This window comes from Aedes albopictus, chromosome 2 (assembly GCF_035046485.1).
Source record: "Aedes albopictus strain Foshan chromosome 2, AalbF5, whole genome shotgun sequence".
Classification (NCBI taxonomy): domain Eukaryota; kingdom Metazoa; phylum Arthropoda; class Insecta; order Diptera; family Culicidae; genus Aedes; species Aedes albopictus.
Genome location: NC_085137.1, coordinates 482,623,099 through 482,641,803, shown reverse-complemented (window position 1 = coordinate 482,641,803; position 18,705 = coordinate 482,623,099). Strand labels below are relative to the sequence as shown.

Below are 18,705 nucleotides of genomic sequence, written 5' to 3'. Positions count from 1 at the left end.
TACATTTGCGAGGGATAGGTTGTATTTTTTTGTTTCATTTCAGAGAGCGAGTGAAGGCGCTTAAGCCTAGGCATATGGGCCAGGACACGGACCAAATACCTGTGTTCCATCCCAGGAAGCGAAAGACCAAGGGGTGACATTAACTTTCTTAGCATCGTCACCCCCATCGATTTTCACGTATTTTACTTTCTAAAAAGCTGAGTGGTTGGTACGAGATGTCCCCACTCCATGGCTTTATTGTAAAACCAATAACGCTGCACAGTAGGCCTGGCCGCTTTAATGCTTGTAATGCATCTCCGATGCACTGTAAGCATTAATAATGACAAGAAAAATGATAGAATTGGTCGATTCTAGCATTTTCCAGGATTCTTTCAATGAATGGCTGTGTATGTGTAGACTAGACTAGACTAGACTAGAAATTCCTCAAGGATTTCCTCCAAAAATTCCTCCAACAAATTTCTCCGCAAATTCCTCCAGGAATTCCTCCGGAAATTCCTCCAAGAATTCCTCCGGAAATTCCTCATGGACTCCCTCCGGAAATTCCTCCAGGATTTTCTCCGGAAATTCCTCAAAGATTTCCTCCGGAAATTCCTCAAAGATTTCCTCCGGAAATTCCTCAAGGATTTTCTCCGGAAATTCCTCCAGGATGTCCTACGGAAATTCCTCCAGGATTTCCTTCGGAAATTCCGCCAGGATTTCCTTCGGAAATTCCTCCAGGATTTTCTTCGGAAATTCCTCCAGGATTTCATCTGGAAAGTCCTCCAAGAATTCTTCCGGAAATTTCTTCAGGAATTCCTCCGGTAATTCCTCCAGGAAGTCTTTCGAAAATTCCTCCAGGAATTCCTTCCGGAAACTCCGGAAACTGGAAATACCTGGAAGAATTCCTGGAGGAACTACCGGAGGGACTCTTATAGGAACTCCTTTAAGAACTTCTGGGAAAATTCCCGGAGGCACTCCTGCAGCCATTTCCGGAAAAGCTCCCGCATGAATTTCCAGGAAAAATTCCCGGAGGTATTTCGGAGGAACTCCTGAAAGAAATTTTGAAGGAATTTCCGGAAAAATTTATAAAGTAACTCCCGGAGGAATTTTCGGAGGAACTCCTGCAGGTACCTTTGGAAGAACTCCCGGGAGAACTTACCTTACCGATCAGGCTAAGGCCGGGTGGCCTCTGCTGTACATAGTAGCCGTTTCCATTCTACTCGGTCCATGGCGATGGTGATAGTAGCGATGATGACAGAAGCAATTACATTGATGCCTGAGGTGACAAGGAAAATCATGGTGACGCGTTTAACAGCACTTAAGCACCATGCGACACACGTTTTTTGAGTGGCTCGGAAGCGCCCAATTGTTTTTCCTTATGTTTTCTGGAAGAAATCCACTCTACTTACCGATATGATCATATTTTTGATTTCCAACAAACTGGAACCAATAGCAATAATTTGGATTGGAGTAGCTCTGAATATCTATGTAGCAACTACCATGGTTGTTTTGTTGATGATACTATAGATATAAAGTTACGAAGACCATAACTCCTGATTATGTGGTTAATGGTTATAAACCATATTCTTTTACTATGTCGAGTGTGTGTTGAGTGAGAGTTTGGTCATGTATTAAAAGTAAAAAAAAATATCCAACTGGCACGAATCCTGGAAGAATTTCCTGAGGAAATCCTGGAGGAATTTCCTGAGGAAATCCTGGAGGAATTTCTGGAGGAATACATGGAGGAATTTCCGAAGGAAATCCTGGAGGAATCTCCGAAAGAAATTCTGGAGGAATTTCCAAAGGAATTCTTAGAGGAATTTCCGGAGAAATTCCTGGAGGAATTTCTGGAGAAATTCCTGGAGGAATTTCCGGAGGAATTCCTGGAGAAATTTCCGGAAGAATTCTTGGAGGACTTTCCAGATGAAATCCTGGAGGAATTTCCGGAGAAAATCCTTGAGGAATTTCCGGAGGAAATCTTTGAGGAATTTCCGGAGGAAATTTTCGAGGAATTTCCGGAGGAAATCTTTGAGGAATTTGCGGAGAAAATCCTGGAGGAATTTCCGGAGGGAGTCCATGAGGAATTTTCGGAGAAATTCTTGGAGGAATTTCCGGAGGAATTCCTAGAGGAATTTGCGGAGGAATTCTTGGAGGAATTGTTGGAGGAAATCCTTGAGGAATTTCTCTCACTAAACTGTCAAAATCATGAATCGACCACTCTCTTCTGTCGGCTATCGAACTAGTCGATTTCTGTACTAGCTTTTCTGCTCGACTCTACTGTGATAGCAGGCGAGCCGATTTAATCGACTCGAGTTATAAAATAGCTGTTTACGATATAAAAATACACTTGGAATACAGTATTTAGGCCCATATAGCCACAGCTGTAAAGACATGGGTATCCAGCATGACCATGCTGGGGGGACGGGTTCGATTCCAGATCGCTCCAGGAACTTTCCGTGAAGGAAATGTCCTTGACTTCCTTGGGCATAGAGTATCTTCGTGCCTGCCACACGATATACACATGCAAAAAGGTCATTGGCAGAGGAAGCTCTCAGTTAATAACTGTGGAAATGCTCATATAACACTAAGCTGAGAAGCATTCTTTGTCCCAGTGAGGACGTTACGCCAAGAAGATAGTGAGAGAGAGAAATTTGGAGTACAGAAGTAATTACAGTGTACATATGTTAAAAATTCAAATGTTTTCAAATATTTACTTCTTTGTTAACTATTACAAGTATTAATTTGTATGAAAATTAATCATTTGTAAGAAAATTAATCATTTTCACCAAAACAACCTACTTGAGTCGACATAAAAAAATGTACCGAACACTACTTGTGTACATTCAAAAATATGTGTATGTCAAAATAAATTCATAATTTTAATACAAAACGCATCTTTTAGTACGAAAAATCAAGAATATGATGATAAATCGACTCTGTTGGTCGACATATAGTTTCGTCCGGTGAACGATACTAGTTCCAGCCGATTTACCAGCCGTTTTCTTAGCGGAAACGATTTAGTGTTCCTAGTTAACAACGACAGAATTATGAATTTTTATATGAAAACCGATCATTTTCGCCAAAATAACCAATTTGAGTCGACATAAAAAAATATTTATATCGAATACTATCTGTGTACATTCTAAAGGAATTGTATGTCAGAGTAAATTCATAATATCCTAGTTAACAACGACAGAATTATGAGATTTTGTATGAAAATCGATCATTTTTGCCAAAATAATACTTAAGTCGACATAAATAAATATTTATATCGAATACTACTTGTGTACATTCTTAAGGATTTGTATGCCAGAGTTAATTCATAAATAGTATGAGAAATACTGACAAAACGCATCTTTTAGTACAAAAAATCAAGAATCCGGTCATAAATCGTCTCTGTAGGTCGACATACAGTTTCATCCGGTGAACGACACTAGTTTCAGTCGATTTACCAGACATTTTCTTTGCGTAAATAATTAAGTTTTCCTAGGTAACTACGACAGAATTATGAATTTTTGTTTGAAAAATCGATCATTTTCGCCAAACTAACCAACTTGAGTCGACATAAAAAAAATATGTCGAATACTACTTGTGTACATTCTAAAGCATTTGTATGACACAGTAAACTCATAATTTCAATATATATTATGAGATATACTGTTAAAACGCATCTTTTAGTATGAAAAATCAAGAATCCGATGATATATCGACTCTGTAGGTCGACATACAGTTTCGTGCGGTGAACGACACTAGTTCCATTCGATTTATCAGACATTTTCCAAGCGAAAATGATTTTGTTTGCAATTTTCACTCCACTGCGACAAAAGTTATTGATGTTTTCCTGGTTTTCATGGGTTTTTCCCCATTGTGGAATGGTTCTAGCTTCGCGGAAGATTATCCAATCGAGCTCAAATTTGTACCAATTGTCTTGAACTTTTTTGCGAAAGAAAAAAAAGGTGCCTATCCCAAACATTTTAGCCACCTTCTGTATGTGTTTTGAAGTAATGAGTTCATTGTCTGTTTGAGGATCTCCAAGACATCCAACAAGGTGTAATCAGAGATTTATTGGAGTATTAGGAATGAAATTTATACTTGCATAGCCCCATACAACTAAATGGAAAATTTATTATCTGTATGAGGAACTCCAAAAAATCTTTTGAAACGCCCTGAAACGCTTTGAAATGACTCTGAAACTCAACCCCATGGAACAACCGTAAAATTTACCTGCGAGTACTGAACCCTCCTGAAACGCCATGAAACGAATTGAAATGCCTCTTGAACCCTCACGAAACTTCCGTAAAATTCACCTGCGAGTCTCTGAAGCCCCCCTAAACCCACTGGAAACCTCCTGAAACGCCTTGCAACGCTTTGTAACGCCTCTTAAACCCCCATGAAAACTCTGCGTAATTCACCTGGATCAAATGCCCCCTGAAGTCCCCTGAAACCTCCTGAAATACCCTGAAACGCAATGGAACGTCTTGAAACACTTTGAAACGTGTTGAAACGATTGTTACACTCCTATAAAATCTTCGTGAAATTCTCCTGAGAGCCTCTGAGGCCCCTAAAATCCCCCCCAGAAGCCCCCTAGAAGCCTCCGTAAACCTCCTGAAATTTCCTGAAACGCCCTGAAACGTTTTGAAACGCATTAAACCGCCTTGAAACGCCTTGAAACGCTTTTGAAACTGCCATTAAACTCCGTGAAATTTACCAGAGAGCCTCTAAAGCCCGCTAAAACCTCTCTCAAACTTCCTAAAACGTCTTGAAATGCTTTGGAACGCCTCTGAAACCCCCATGGACCTCTGCAAAATTAGCCTGAGAACCTCCGCAGCGTTGCCTTTTAAAACACCTCTCAAACGCCTTGAAACGCATTAAAATGCTTTGAAACGTCTCTGAAACCGCTCTGAAACTATCGTGAAGCATACCTGAGAGCATTTGGAGCTCCCTGAAAGCCCTCTGAAACCTCCTGAAGCGCCCTGGAACACCTCTGAACCCCCCTTCAAAATACTCTTTAAACCCCTCTGACCCTATCTCCCTTTACATTTGAAAGCCTTGCCCGTCTCCCCTTTGTACCTGCTAGCCACTTGCGCTTCTCCAATTTCTATGCAATTTTGAAGTCCATTTAGGTAAAAATTCTATTAAGGCAGCCCCGACTCATTACCTGAATGGAGATTTGGGTGTAGTATCTTTCTATACAATGTCAACTCACACCCAATTAGTTGTCAATTTGTCCGATAAAGGCGCTATGAAGTAGTTGAGCGATATACATTCGCCAGCGCACAACAAAATATCACAAAGTTGATGGTGGCGTGGAAGGGAATTCAACACATTGAGCCTGGGATAGAAAAAAAAAACATTTCATTCCTGTACACTTTTTGGGATTCATTTCGTTCCCATATAAACCATGCAATACTTCAGCTCGATCAGAGACAATATATTTTAGCGCCAGCCTTTCTAAGTTTCCATGAAATTTACTATGGGGTTAAACTTTCTAAAAGAAAAATCGCTACAGATTACCCCTTAGCTCCTAAAAATAACGCGATGAACGGTTTTTGTACGTCACGTTATTAATGCCAAGGTTTTCAATGAAAACTAAATGTTCAACAGATAATATTTACTGCAAATTTTATAAGGAATTCGAATATGAAAAGTATTTGCGGTTTACATTCGTATTTTCATTAACTATATTATATAATCTAACCAAAACGGCGTCAAAACGTTGACACGTCACGGTAGAATGTATCAATAGTTTTGCAAGAATATCGAAATTTCAGTTCCGCAGCGCCCATATAATAAACGATTCCTATATAAAACCTACAAACGCTACTGACGAGAGAAAAAAAATCTCCTTTTTGGAAGAAAGTAGATCCCGAGCAGCTTGCCAGCCGTTGTGGCTCAAGGGCAAAAATCGAGTAACAAAAATGTTGCTGTTTTTTTTTGGTGAAAGGTTCGTCTCTTTTTGCTCACATCTCACGCATGGCCGACCGACCCAACTGGGAGGTCATATAAAACCGTTCATGTCGTCTCTCACGTGTTTCAATATTGCGGTAAACATTCGAGGTGGTAAGTCTGATATTGATGTATGCAATGTAAATTGTTCATTACTTTGTTCATCCCACTATTGCAGAAAAGTGCACCATGCCAGGCAGTAAACTGCATCTAGCACTCTTCGGAGTGATCCTTCTTCTAGGAGTGGTTCTAGCCACCCAACAAACCAACCAGCAGGACATGACAGCGATGCACAAAAATCGCCGAATTGCCGTAGTGAACGAGCTCATCAAGGCGCAGGATCAAATCCAGAAAGCACTGAAGAAAATGTACAACTCGGTGGCCCCTGAGGGAGGTCCCGGTCACGGCCAAGGAGGTGGAGGTAACAACTGCGACAGTGACGAGAGTAAGGAATCTGGGGGGCATCATTCTAGTGAGGAACAAGCCTACGATCAGATGAAGCAGCAACAGATCAAGGACGCTCGCAAGCAGATCCACGAATATACCCACCAGCTGGCGGTTAGCATGCTGAACGTTGACAAATCTATCGAGAAAATTGACCGAAAGGTGGACAAGGAGATCAAGGATAACAAAACGGTGGTGAACTATACTTTGTTCTATAACAAGCCTGCTAGGCCGCAGCACCATCACCATCACAGTCAGCACAGCAGCGAGGAACATTCCGATGAGCGGGGCTACAGGCGTAGGAGTATTCGCCCTATGGCGTCGAGGATGGGCCGGCAGTTGGGGGATCCTGAAGTACCCAGTGTGAATGAACAGATTTTGGAAGCGGCGAATGGGGAAGAGGTTGTAAAAACTCTGCCGGAACTAAATACTGTGGAAGAAACGCATTGATATGATTTTAAGATTGCACCGCTAAAGCTAAATGATTATGTTGACGATATGTGAAATAAAGTACTTCGAGGAAAACTGGATATATCTAATTTAACATGATGTGTTAAATTCACTCTCCATAGTATTCCAAAGTGCGAGGAAAATTTACAATCTATCACGCCTAGATTGAAAAAAAAATGTTGAGGTTTTTCTATGTATCTGCAAAGAATGAACGAAGAAATATACCAACGATAGGTATAGCCAGAATATTTCCAATAAAAATTCTAAAAAAAATATCAATAATATTATTTTCAAGAACTGCTCAGAAAATCTCCATAGGATTCGCGTAGGATCTGGGAAAAATATATCAATGAACTCTCAAGTAGTGCTGAAAATATCATTTCGACATACACCCGATTCTTTTTCGCACGGGTGGGGTTTTTTCTGTAACTCAGTCAATTTTGACCCGATTCTAGTCGGTAGTCGATGACGTTTACTTTAAATATTAGAGATAAAGCGTTTTTTTTTTTCGTGACTTTCTTGTAAAACTGGTCTAGCCACACAAGTTCTTCATAATTTCAGGTTCAGCTGCTGAAATGAGCTGTAAGTGATTGAATGTAGATATGTCGAAATGACTTTTTCTGCACTGCTCTCAAGTAATTTACCATACAACTTCCTGAAGATCAGTGCAACTTTAACCCTCCTAATATGTTAAGCTAGGCGCACCACGATGGTGTAGTGCATGATCAGCGAGCCTGTCTGGGTCATATTAACCCCAAGATCCTACTAGGGTTAATCCTATACATACACTACCCGTCATAAGTACGGACTCACTTGAAAAAGTATTGCAACACTCAGTTGAATATTGCATCACCTCAAAACAACTACATATGTGCTGCTATTGTATCTCAAATTTCTGAAAATATGCAAAGGTATGATCTTCGGCAAAGTTGTTCGGATGGTCGTTGGCATCACAATGGCAAGCAGTTTGATTAGCAGTTCTACCACTAGGTGACGCTAGTGAGCATGGAAAATGAGCATTTTTGACTATAGTTCTATCTTGTGATCCTGATGAGGAATGTTCAAATCTTCGGCAAAGTTGTTCGGAAGGTCGTGGACATGATAATGACAAGCAGTTCATCCACTTTATATTCAATAGGTTTAGGTCTGATTCACTTAATGTTCATGTGATTCAGGTGTATGTCATTTTGATCCTAGTGATTCGGATTCACTAGATATTCAAGAGGTTCAAGTCTGATTCATCACATGTTCAATCTGATTCACTTAAAATTCAAATGATTCATGTCTGATTCACTTCATACTCAAGTGATTTAAATCTGATTCACTTGAAATTCATGATATTCAAGTGGTTCAGGTCTGACTTATTTCATAATCAAGTGATTTAGGTCTGATTCACTTCATGTTCAAGTGATTCAAGGCTCATTCACTTCATATTCAAGTGATTCAGGTCTGAGTCATTTTAATCCAAATGATTCCGGTCTGATTTACTTCATATTCAAGTGATTCAGGTCTGATTTACTTTATAATCAAGCGATTCAAATCTGGTTCACTTGATATCCATGATATTCAAGTGATTCTGATCTGACTCCCTTCATTATCAAGTGATTCAGGTCTGATTCACTTTATGTTCAAGTAATTCAAGGCTCATTCACTTCATTTACAAGTGATTCAGGTCTGAGTCATTTTAATCCAAGTGATTCAGGTCTGATTTACTTCATATTCAAGTGATTCAGGTCTGATTCATTTCATGTTCAAATGATTCAGGTCTGATTCAGGTCGGATACAGTTCATATTGAAGTGATTCAGTTTTGATTAAGTTCATATTCCAAAGGTTCACTTCATATTCAACAGGTTCAGGTCGGATTCACTTCATGTTCAAGGTATTCAGATCTAATACATATTCATTAGGATTAGGTCTGATTTAATTCATGTTCCTATGATTCAGGTCTGATTCACTTCATATTTAAGAGGTTAAGGTCTGATTCACTTCATATTCAAGTGATTCAGGTCTAATTCACTTCATATTCAAGTGATTCAGGTTCCATTCACTTCATATTCAAGTGATTGAGGTCTGATTCACTTTATGTTCAAGGGGTCCAGCTCTGATACATTTTATGTTCTAGTAATTCAGGTCTGCGTCATTTCAATCCAAGTGATTCGGGTCGGATTCACTTCATGTTGATGTGATTCAGGTCGGATTTACTTCATGTTGAAGTGATTCAGGTCTGTGTCATTTTAGTTCTAGTGATTCAGGTCTGACTCACTTGATATTCATGTGATTCAGGTCGGATTCACTTCATGTCCAAGTGATTTAGGTTCACTCACTGATTCATTTCTTATTCAAGTAATTCAGGTTCCATTCACTTCATAATTTATTGAGGTCTGATTCACTTCATATTCATATGCAAGTGATACAGATCTGATTCACTTGATATTCAAGTAATTCAGCTCTGGTTCATTTAATGTTCAAGTGACTCAGGGCTGATTCACTTGATATTTAAGTGATTTAGGCTTGATTCACTTGATATTCAAGTGATTCAGGTCTGATTCACTTCATAAACTGATTGTCATTGGCAAATACTCATATTTTCATGCTCACTAGCGTCACCTAGCGGCAGAATAGTGCACCAAACTTATTGTAATTACGATGTCCATGACTTTCCGAACAACTTCGCCGAAGACTTGAATTTTCTATCTCATCAGGATCACGAGATAAATTTTGTAAGAAATGCTCCTTTTCCATGCTCACTAGCGTCACCTAGCGGCAGAATTGTGAACCAAACTGCTTGTCATTAAGATGCCCTTGACTTTCCGAACAACTTTTCCGAAGACTTGAACTTTCTATCTCATCAGGATCACGCCCAAGCAACACAGAAAACATCTTTGGTTATCCAAATTTTTAAAGATGATTTTTAGGCGTATTATAAGCGACACAAAATACATCTTGTGTTGTTACCTAGTTGTAAATATGCTATGCCAAAACAAACAGCACAGAAAAATATCATGTATGGTACCACGCATAAAATACTTAGAAATTACAACTAAACAACAGAATAATCTAGCACACGAATAACTTTAATCAAATCAAAATGCTATAAAGAAAAACAAGAAGAAGCAACCAATGCTTGTAATGGAATAGAATATTTTTAGGATGCTGTTGCCAATGGATTATCCGTTTCATTGGCGTTAGACAGCGAGCGATTCAAATCAGCTTCTTTCAAGTACCAATGAGTTTTCAATAATGGCCACAAATATGTCGTGCTTTATTATATTTTGACCAGTGATTGCGTCTTGGTCGAACCACCATCAATGTTCAGTTTATCACATAACCTGTCAACCCAAACAGAGAATGATTATGATGGTTCCGCCACATACCATCACAAAGAAACTAGGGGAACAGAGCCCAAAATGCCAAGATGGGGTAAAATGGCCCAACTCATAAAATCATTCCTGAATGGGACTTGATCATTAGTATTGGTGAATGGTGTCAAGATACGTTTGCATCGAACATTCTTCTAGAAGCTAAGCCACGAAACCCACGAAAAATCGTTTGCTTTCCCAATGAAAACTGGCAACTTCCGGTTTTTCGTGCTTGCAATTAAGGTTTTCTGGTGATTTTATTACCAGCCAAGTGTTTCCAATGAGATTGAGGCACGCATGGAGACGCATGGTTGTTGATGTCTACGCTTTTCATGTTAGGGGTCATTCAAATATTACGACCATCGTTTTGCGGGGAGGGGGGTAACACTCCATTTATTGAGTATACGAAAAAGCGGGACAGAGGGGGGAAAAGGAGTCGGAAATGCCCGAAAACTGATGGACGTAATTTTTGAATGTTTTCATGAAGTGGCATCTTACCCCACGGCAGATGGTCGTTTTGCACCACTTCCGTTTTACGAATCATTTTTTAAATTCGCTAAAAATCGATGAAAATACAATAATTTAGTGAATATTTTTGCTGAAGTATCGAGCAAATATTGTCTAGTTGCTGTTACCACTTTGAAAGCCTAACAAATGAGACTAATTATCATTGAAAACGATGAAAGTTTGAAAAATGGCATTTTACCCCACTTGACCCTATAGTTAAATCTGGCCAGCATACGCAAAGACAAAACAACATCCTGAGTCTAACTGGCCTCTCCAGTAATATCGACGTAGGTTGAATAAAATACCTTCCAAAAATTAAGAACAAACTGTGCTGCAGAATAATTTCGTTGATCCAGTTTTAATCAATCGATGGAAACCAATTTCTGACACCTCCGGCGCTGCTTTACATGGTTACACACTCGACCACTGGCTGACATGAAACCCTCCGGGACCCTGTCTTAGGCTGCGTAGTTTTTCGTAACTATCCACAGAAAAAGTGAAAATTAATCGTCATGTAAGCCGCAAAATAATGGAAATAATGGTCATGTAATCGAGAATCTATTGTAACATTCTGTCAATTATAATGCACATGATTGGCGAAATGACTGTTGATGAATATTCCAATATACTGAAATCGAAATTAGTATGACAACTTTACTTTGTGCCTGCAGCATCTTGAATTTGCAAACGGACATAATATTTGTATGAAAAAGTCGCGAATATTACATGACCATAATGTAAAGATACGCTAGTTCAGCTGAATGCATGACAAGTGGATCAAAACAAACACGGCTACTGTGTTGGAACGGATTGCTGCAGGAGAGCTCCCGAAAAGTTGAAGTTTCCAGAGGATTTTGCCACGGGTTTCAACTTGAAGTAAGTATTTCAAATGATCTATTAACAGCCGTTGGAGGAAGAAACGGACCAAGGTGCTGTCTTCGATGGATTTCCGCTTGAACTTTTTTTCATTACGGACTCCTGTGGCTGCTGCTGCTGCTACTAGTGCGGCTCATAAACAGATATTTTTCACTCCAGATAATGTGTGGATTTCCCAAAAAACATGTTATTATTAGAAGAAAATAAACATAAAACTTATTTCTAAATCAGTGCTTGAAAACTTTTGTAAAAGTGAAATTACATTTCATTCTTTTTCTGAAGCATTGTTGGTTATACTGGAAAAACTTGTAATTATAAGGCACGAAATGTTGCTAATTGAAAAATTGAGAGATGAAATTTGTGAAAAAAATCGCGTTCTGGTGGGATTCGAACCCACGACTCCGTATTTGCTAGACCGGCGCTTTAACCAACTAAGCCACAGAACAGGTAATGGTTCTGCGGAATAGAAAGCCAAACTGACTCCGAAGCCGCACCGTGAACACTTCTATTTCACAAACTCATCTCTCTTTTCGGCTTAGATGCCAATCCACAACACAAGCCTCGGCTTCATATAAATAATTCGCTCGCACTTGTCGTTAGTGGGCACAAACAGGAGTGTGTTGTGGATTGGCATCTAAGCCGAAAAGAGAGATGAGTTTGTGAAATAGAAGTGTTCACGGGGCGGCTTCGGAGTCAGTTTGGCTTTCTATTCCGCAGAACCATTACCTGTTCTGTGGCTTAGTTGGTTAAAGCGCCGGTCTAGCGAATACGGAGTCGTGGGTTCGAATCCCACCAGAACGCGATTTTTTTCACAAATTTCATCTCTCAATTTGTCAATTAGCAACATTTCGTGCCTTCTAATTACAAGTTTTTCCAGTATGTTTCAGACATACCAGCAAACCTGGTAATATGCCAGTAAAATGGGCAATATGTATCATTGTATCGTTGGTTATAATAGAAACTTACGTTAGGCCATACGAACTTTACATGATATCACAAGCTTAGAATATCATGTAAAGGTACATGATTTATCACGCTCCAATTATGTGCATGATATATCATGTATTTGTACATTATATTTTCGAACTGTGTCGACTACCTAGAATCCTCCGGCAATTATAAACTTCAGTCGGGCCACCGAGACCAACTAGCAACACTAGTGAAATTGGCAATGTTTTGATATTTTGACAGCTGCTGCTCTGTTAAGCATATAGCTCTATATAAGTTATTTTTACGTTCTGAAGATTTCCACAAAACAGAAATATGGCCGTCTTTGTGTTTGTTTCGTATCAATGTCAATTATCAAATTTCTATATTCGTTGGTCTGTCACTGTTCTTGTTTGGTGCACTCTTAACTGTTTAACTGGTAAATGTCAAATGTAGCTTGGTTCGATGTTTTTTTTTCGTCAGATATGTGCCTCTAATATTAGTATGCAAAATTGCAATGAGATTTCTTGATGTTTCACCTTAATGACTTCAAGAAAAAACAATACTTTGAGATTAATATTTATCGCAGATCTACGTTAGAAGGCACACAATTCAATTATTCCACACACCTATCCTCTCGATTTTTTGTTATTTTTTTGTAGAAAACTGACATTCAATAAAAAATTGGCCAAGCAGCCTTACTTTTTTACTTTTTTTTTTGGATTTTCATCGATTTTAAGCATAAGGGAACTTTTTTTTATATTTTGAATAGCTATCCGATGATGTACTAGTTCCGCATTATCTCGATGGAAAATATATTATTTCCAATCGGCCACCGACGGACATAAAGCATTGTCCAGTTAGAATCCGGACGCAGATAATCACTTATATCTCAGAGTTGGAATAACAAACAGAAAAGGTGAAGCCCTCAAAACAAAGATAATTTACTGTAGTTTCATGGAAAAATATCATTAAAATTATTTAATTTAATTTTCAATACATTTTCTCATTTTTTTCGTGATTACTTCCTTAAAAATCTGCACAATGGTAGTAAATTTTAACATCAACCCCTTCGGCGGATTTGTTTAACAATCAGGTCATCTCTGTAGTGTCCTGAGACCCTCTACCAATCTGATTAGGATTCCAAAGAAACTTTGCCAAATATTTCTCTTCTTGCGAAATTAAGGGCTATTCAGTGAATTCCAAAGAAGCGAAATTTGAGTGTTTTTTCGTTTATAAACACTATCCAACAGTGATGACACCACTATACATCTCAGGCTGTCGTGATAGCTCACCAAATTAGCTCAAACCTCTACAGATCCCTTGTGGGCATTTTTGAAAAGCAGCACGCGATTCTTGAGGTTATCATCTTTGTACACATTTGGTGTCAAAATCGTGATGTGAGAAAACGATGTCCAGAGCTCGAACTTCCTGGCAAATCTTGGAATTCCAAGCAGATTTATCCATGAACATAAACTTCAATCTTCTTTGAGCACTTCCTCATGGCATAGTTAACAACATCTGTGCACATCACACATAATGGTTATGGAGATATTAACATTTTTCGCGACTGTCGTACCTGACCACGCTTAATTTTCAGCGTGTTTGTGCAAGATTTTTTTCCTTCACTTGTCTTCAATCTGAAATAACTTTTCACTCGTAGCAAGAAAATCGATGAAATTTTCACCATCAATAGAGGACTTGTTTATGATCAGACTGCTGTAAAACAAATATGATTATGATCATTGAGAGCGTCACAATAAATTATCATTTGCGTCCGGATTCTAACTGGACAATGCTTTACAACTAGCTGAAATGGAATCAAATACACAAATTATTAAACTAGATTAACTAGAACTAAAATAAACATTTATCAAATGAATGTCAGTAAAAAAGAAAATCGCGTTAAGTACCGTAAACCGGGGTGAAATTGATCATTTGGGTACTACATTGTAATTGCATACCAGGAAATTCCAAGCGTCGCAATGATCTCAAACCTCTAACCTCATCTAGTTCATAGATTTCTAGAGATGAGTTTAATCTTTTATTTTTTTAGAAAAAAGTTAGTTTTGCCTTATTTTTTTAAGGAATTTGCAATGTATTTCTCACTCAGCTGAAATCATTGCTTCTATACAATCGATTGCCTCTAGGACTTCCCGTATTTTTTTGTTTTAACATTTTTGTGGAGCCTTGGTAGGCAAGTTATGAAGCTATTCTGAATATGAATAAGCTAAAAAAAAGTTCTTTTTTGACGAAAACGTCATTTATTGTAACAGAAATCACTTATTCCAATGGAAATTTCCTACCTTTAGGCGTTAAGCGGAGAAATTTCCTAATTTAATTTTGCATTTTAAGTGTCAAATTCACTAGTTGTAAGAGTTTTGATGCGTTATTCGGGTTTAGAAGAGCGAAATTAAGTGGATAAGGATTTTTTTTCTTTTTAACCGATGCTTTAATTGTATACTGATCAATTTCACCCCAAAGTGGCATCTTCAATTTTTTGCTTTTTGAAGTAATTAACTAAAAGTTTAAATTTGTTGAACAAAATTCTGTCACATGGTTTCATAGAGATCCACTGGGTACTTATTTTACATAAATTCTTCTGGCAATATTTGAATTACCACTAATGTTATCAGCAAAAGTTGTTTTAAAGTGATCAATTTGAATCCGGATTACGATACTGTTCCTTTGAATTCCACTAAGAATTTGCATCCTTTGACACATACGTATTTCGACCTCAACTGTAAGGTCGTCTTCAGTGTCTTGTATTGATTATCAAATGTAAATAAGAATATAAGAATGGTTATACTAAATCACAAAATAAAACGAAAACCGTGAACTCTAATCTTCCACGAACATGTTCGATGCTTAATTACGAGCTGCTTTCGATACCGTGCTTCAGAGAATTTGAGGCAGGACAATTTTTGAATTTTACCTCATAATTAAGCTCTACAGTTTCCAAAAAAATATAATTTACGGAATTTCAAGTACCTTGAGTTTCAGTCATCGAATTTCCAATATATTTGCAAGAATAGAAAGCTGGATATAATATCATTTGACCATTCAAACACAACTCTGACGATTGATGGAAGTCGAGATATCGGTGGAGATAAGGAAAAATATCCTTGAACTTAAGAAAAAAAAATCAAAGAATAATGTAGATTTGTTTTGACAAAGAAACGAATAAAAAAAGTTGAATATTTTCTCTCAAAAAAAATTCTTTTACGACGTGTACTTTTGAAGTATAAAATGTTACTTTTACAAGTACTGCAAAAATAGCATGTTAATCGGTGCATTAGATACGGAGAGTCGGATGTTTGAAGAGACTTTGAAGCTCTTTAAAGGAAGCACGACACAAGACAACCGACAAGCATGCAATGCTCAGTGGCACAGCCAAAAACTATTCCTGGCTGCTGCGACGAGAATCAAACCCACGCTCCTCAGCACGATGCAACTAAAGACTTGGTGACACCAAAAACCATTAAAAACCATCAGTAATTTGGTTTGCATCTCTATTACTTTACCAACTATCTTTTACACTACTTTGGCAAAGCTCATCCATGAGGTTCGCTTTAAACAATAATCTGATCCAAGCTCACTTCTGCTCATCCAATGCTTAGTTTACATTTATGTTTAAAAATACACAGTTAGTAATTTTATTATTATGGTTTGAAAATGTTTAACTATAAAAATTCTCAGGATTGTATGCGAAAAATTAAGTAAATCATAAAAACATAATTTAAAAAATGGCTTTAGAAAACCCTTCTACAGGCATTACAGAACACATAATTCGTTTCCTCAACAATGGACCACTAAAAACTACAACTTTAACAACAGCAAGTGAAAAACTTGCATAAAGATACAATTCAAGAAAATAGAAAAAAAAAACAACACCTGCATAATTTGTTTATGTCTTTTATGTTCTTCGTGAAAACATGAAATCGGTGATAACATGCAATTTGTCAAGTCTGTGGTTCAAATCATCTTATTTGACCTGTCAAAAGACATCTACTCGTTATTTATAACGTGTTCGGTAGTATGTGAAAACTGCAGTCCAATGGGTATGTATAACGTGGGAGAAGAATCATTCGTCGCAGTCGTTTTTGGATTCCTACATCGAGCACATCCCTCTAGTATAGGCGATCGAATTGCGACAACAACGGAGAAAGTAGCAATTTTCGACAGTTACCCAAAGAGAAGTTCAAACTGAAATAGAGAAAGCATATAAAACTGACCAGCTAGGGAGAAGCACGATTTATTCTTTGCACTTTGTCCTGCTTGAACGGTTATCGATAGCCGGAAAATTGGGGTAACGATCACAAACTCAGATGCTATCTGGGGATTTTATTACACTCCGATTGATTTTCATTCTCAGACACTAAGAAATGAACGCCAGATGGACGCTCCTGCTCTACGGAGCACTGATGCTTCTCGGTGCCGTTTGTGGCGACGGTGGCGGACATCCATCGATGAGTGACTCCGAAAAGCGTCGAGTTCTTCGGAGTATGCTGGAAGCGCAGAAAGACATCCGGAAGGCCCTCTTCAAAATCCGCAGTCAAATTGAGGGCGATATAAACTCAACCGGTCATCACGGGGGTCCCGTTCCGGACGATTCGGATGAGGATGATATCGACGACATGATGGGCGGCGGAGAGATGTCCAGCGAGGAGGAGGATGAGTTCTCCAAGGAGCGGCAGAAGAAAATCCGCGAAGCCAGAGAGCAACTGGAGAAATGCGTCAAGCAGATTGGGCAGTCGCTCATCGCCATCAAGAAGTACATCGAACGGATCGACAAAAAGGTCGACGAAGCAATTCGGGCGTCCCGTGAGAAACATTACACAGCAACCTACCATTTTAACCATAAACCAAGTGGACCATATCCTCCTCACCATGCCGGGAGCAGCGAAGGACCAACTGCACCGATAGTGCATCAAACAGTGGTGGCAGTCCCGCAAGCCGACATCCCTGCATCGTACAGCATCGGATACTATAAAAACAATTTTGGAGTTTTCAAAGCAGAAGCATCAACAACAGAACAAACTGTGACAGAAGATGAACCATTTAGACCTATGGTGGCACCCAAGAGAAACAAGAAACCCGGTCGTAAGCATCGCAACGACCGATCGTTGGGAGAAACCGTCCCCACGGTGGTTTCGGACCAGTTGAGTAGTCCGGACATTCCAAGCGTCGCTGGGTACGATGGACCCGTTCAACAGGTGGTAGAATATCAGTTAAATCAACAGCAGATTGAACAGTAAAGAACTTTGGGGACAAATGAATAAAAAGACCTTCACACATTTGGGCAAATTAGACATTTATTTCTGTACGCATATTCGTAAGTTCATTGTTATATTCCTGGAGTTGCATAAGAAGCTCCTCCAACCGCAGGACGTATTCAATTGGAACCGGTGTCATCTGGGTTAATTCGCTGTTCGCCCGACTTGGTCTGATGGAAGTGGTCGTTGGCTCCATAGTCGCTGTCGATTCCGAACTTCTCTTGATTTCCGTTGGTAACGTACTTACAATGGCAACCGATAGTTCCTTAGGTGTGACGGTGACTTTCTCCGGGGTCACCGATGTTTGTAGAATTGTCTTTTCCGTAGTAATTGCCTTCGCAGTAGTAGTTTTCAGCTTCCCAATCTTCGTTGGCTTCGCAGCCACCGGGTGGTAAGCCATCGGCTTCACAGCTTCAGGCGGTTTGAAGTTTACCATCGTGGGTTTAACCGTCCCCGACCCAGCTTTAACCGGTCTCACACCCGGCTTGGGCGTAGAGATTCTACCAGCTTGCACCAACGGTGCCTTCGTCGTCGCCGTTGCAACTGGTTTCGATTCTGCTCCGGAAAACGACGACCAAATCCCGGAAATAGCATCCAGTGCCGGTTGAATCAGGGGAATCTGTTTAACTTCACCAGCTTCAGAGATTTCCAACATCATTTCGGCGGGGTCGGGTTTTCGCTTCTGATGGGATGGAGTTATTTGCGCGGTAAAGACGAACACCGTCAACATGGTCCAGTTGAGAATGGACAGAATCATTTTGCACCGCAAGTTCGAACAGATCCTTCTGATGGTCAATGTCGTACTGATTGAGGTATGAATTTTGGAAGCGTCAAAAGCGACTGCAGCGAAAGAGAATGTATTTTGGATGGGAACCGGTTTGGGCCAACGCGAAAGCATGGCATTTTTTAGGGATGCAACTGAAGCGAGAGCATGCAGTTT

At 39.2% G+C, this 18,705-nt stretch overlaps 1 protein-coding gene across 1 annotated transcript; it reads left to right on the top strand.

The window, feature by feature from the left end:
• The first annotated feature begins 16,578 nt into the window (after positions 1-16,578).
• Positions 16,579-17,754, top strand: LOC134287458 (uncharacterized). The gene is made up of 2 exons (XM_062849294.1): positions 16,579-16,798; positions 16,865-17,754. Exon 2 carries the CDS (start codon positions 16,875-16,877, stop codon positions 17,745-17,747), a length of 873 nt encoding a protein of 290 aa, XP_062705278.1. The 5' UTR covers positions 16,579-16,798; positions 16,865-16,874; the 3' UTR covers positions 17,748-17,754.
• The last annotated feature ends 951 nt before the right edge of the window (positions 17,755-18,705 follow it).